The sequence below is a fragment of the Sinocyclocheilus anshuiensis genome, unplaced genomic scaffold (genome assembly GCF_001515605.1).
Source record: "Sinocyclocheilus anshuiensis isolate Anshui unplaced genomic scaffold, SAMN03320099.WGS_v1.1 scaffold998, whole genome shotgun sequence".
NCBI classification, from domain to species: domain Eukaryota; kingdom Metazoa; phylum Chordata; class Actinopteri; order Cypriniformes; family Cyprinidae; genus Sinocyclocheilus; species Sinocyclocheilus anshuiensis.
This window is the reverse complement of record NW_015536513.1, coordinates 324310-326978: the sequence shown is the minus strand read 5'-3', so window position 1 is coordinate 326978 and position 2669 is coordinate 324310. Positions and strand designations below refer to the sequence as shown.

Sequence of the window (2669 nt, the reverse complement as noted above, 5' to 3'; positions counted from 1 at the left end):
TGGCCAATCACAGCACACCTCGCTTTTCAGACCGATGAGCTTTGTAAAAATCGACGCGTTTCAGAAAGGCGGGGCATAGAGGAGAAACAATAATGTACAGTATGTGGAAAATAATGTGTTTTTTGAACCTTAAACCACATAAGCACATTTCATTACACCAAATACACAAAATAATGTTCTTTTTAGCAACATCACATGACCCCTTTAAGGTTTTTGAGGAAAACATTCCAAGATTTTTCTCCATCTAGTGGACTTCAATTTGACCCAAAGGGTTGAAGGTCCAAATTGTAGTTTCAGTGCAGCTTCAAAGGGCTCTACACGATCCCAGCCAAGGAATAAGGGTCTTATCTAGCGAAAGATTGGTCATTTTCTAAAATAAATTTGTATACTTCTTAACCACAAATGCTTGTCTTGCACTAGCTCAACCTCATGTATTACTTAATCACATATGCGTGACATAGACGAAAGTACCGACCCAATGTTTACAAAGCAAATGTGCAAAGTCAAATGTCCCATACAAAAAGGGTAAAACAACAATGACGGGCGATTTTGAAGTTGGAGGAGAAAATGAGATGGAGTTTTTCCAGCCTACCCTATCTTTTTGAACCGAAGTACAGAGATGAATGCGTGAAGACGTACATGCGCAACGCAGAGCTAGTGTAGGACGAGCATTTGATACTGAAATTTGGACCTTTAACCCGTTGGCCGTCATTGAGGTCCATTTATATGGAGAAAATTATTGGAATGTTTTCCTCAAAAATCTTAATTTCTTTGCGACTGAAGAAAGACGTGAACATCTTGGATGGCATTGGGCCAAGTAAATTATCAGGAAATGTTTATTCTGGAAGTGAACTAATTCTTTAAACAGAAGGTTTAATTGCCAGCTTTATAGTTTTTGAGACATGCCTTAAAGTGAGAAAGAATTAGCAACATTGGGAAGTGATTCTCAGATTACATGTAACGCCTCTTTTTAGTTGCTTAGTGGGTATAGGATCTAGTTTTATGTTGGTTTTGACACTTTACATGTCTGAATATTTTGACATCTGTTGCTTTGTGCCATTCAATTGGGGTTAATTTTTATTTGTCTGTTTTTCGCCTTAGACCCGATGGTGTTGAAAGAGGAGAGTCAAGAACTCAATGAAATGGAAGAGGAAGATCAATATAAGAATCAATGTGATTTTATAACTGGAGAAAAATCTTTTAGTTCACAGACTGAAAAGACAGGAAGTAGTAGTTATTTTACTTGCCAACAGTGTGGAAAGTGTTTTAGACAAAAACAAGGTGTTAAAAGACACATGAGAATTCACACAGGAGAAAAGCCTTATGTCTGCCAGCAGTGTGGAAAGCATTTCAATCGAGAAGTAACTCTTAAAAGACACGTTAGAATTCACAATGGAGAGAAGCCGTACACATGCCAACAGTGTGGAAGGAGTTTCACTCAACTTGGAAACCTTGGAGTCCACATGAGTGTTCACACTGGAGAGAAGCCTTACAAATGCCAACAGTGTGGAAAAAGTTTCAACCGGAAAGGAAACCTTCTTTCCCACATGACCGTTCACACTGGAGAGAGCCTTTTCACCTGCAAACAGTGTGGAATGAGTTTCACTCAAAAAGAAAGCTTTAACAGACACATGAGAGTTCACAATGGAGAGCAGTCTTACACCTGCCAACAGTGTGGAAAGTGTTTTGATCAACATGAAAACCTTAAAGTCCACATGAAAATTCATGGAGGGAAACCCTACACGTGCTCCGAGTGTGGAAAGAGTTTCCGTCAAAAACGACACTTTGAAGGCCACATGAGAATTCACTCTGGAGAGCAACCCTACGCATGCCCTCAGTGCGGAAAGAGTTTCAATTATAAACAACACTTTGAAGACCACATGAGAACTCACACTGGAGAGAAGCCTTTCACCTGCCAACAGTGTGGAAGAAATTTCAACCGGAAAGATACCCTTAACAGGCACATGAGAGTTCACACTGGAGAGAAGCCATTTACATGTGGTCACTGTGGAAAGAGTTTCGGACATAAAGCAGCCCTAAAGGCCCACATGAGTTTTCACTTATAAGGGAGCTCTTTTTATGTCATCAGTGTGGAATTGTGGAAAGTTTCACATACAAGAAACATATTGGGTATCATGTAATAACACCAGACAAACGACTTTCATGTGCCATCACTGTGGAAAGACTTGCAGAAACAAGGCAATCTTGAGGTTCACAGAAGCGCCCCCCGATATAGCGGCAGATTTGGCCCTTGTTTACACCTGGATTTAAAATGTGTTTTGGTTGATCGGATCTCAAATTAACTGTCTATTTTTTCAAGTGTGGGGAGTCATTGCGTGGGTAAATGCATGGGTTTTTCAGATATTTTGATCAATTGGATAAAACACATTCACACAATTTACATGTAAACGTGAAATGAGACAATGGGAAAAGATAAGGAGAGCAGCAGCTTTCGTTTCTGCTCTGATAGCGGCAAAACCACACCAAATGCTGTGGATGCATGTTAGAAGTGGGGATTGGCAGAGAACATTGTGCTTGGTACATTTTGCATCTTTAAACCAAACTTACAACATAAGCTGCCAGAGTTTATATCCCACCTGGAAAGATGCTATAGATCAGTAGGTGGAGAGAAGGCGGTCTTTTGTGGCTATTTCAATCAATTTTACGAC

At 40.0% G+C, this 2669-nt stretch overlaps 1 protein-coding gene across 3 annotated transcripts in view; it reads left to right on the top strand.

Annotated features, from left to right (window-relative positions):
* Positions 1 to 2427, top strand: part of LOC107692144 (gastrula zinc finger protein XlCGF8.2DB-like) — a 15075-nt gene extending 12648 nt beyond the window's left edge. The window contains exon 2 of one of the 3 annotated variants that reach the window (XM_016491089.1): positions 1100 to 2427. In XM_016491089.1, the coding sequence (XP_016346575.1) occupies positions 1107 to 2066 (960 nt within the window). In that variant the 5' untranslated portion in view covers positions 1100 to 1106 and the 3' untranslated portion in view covers positions 2067 to 2427. The remainder of the gene's footprint in view (positions 1 to 1099) is intronic. The other 2 variants (XM_016491098.1, XM_016491079.1) reach the window with 2 other exon arrangements.
* The last annotated feature ends 242 nt before the right edge of the window (positions 2428 to 2669 follow it).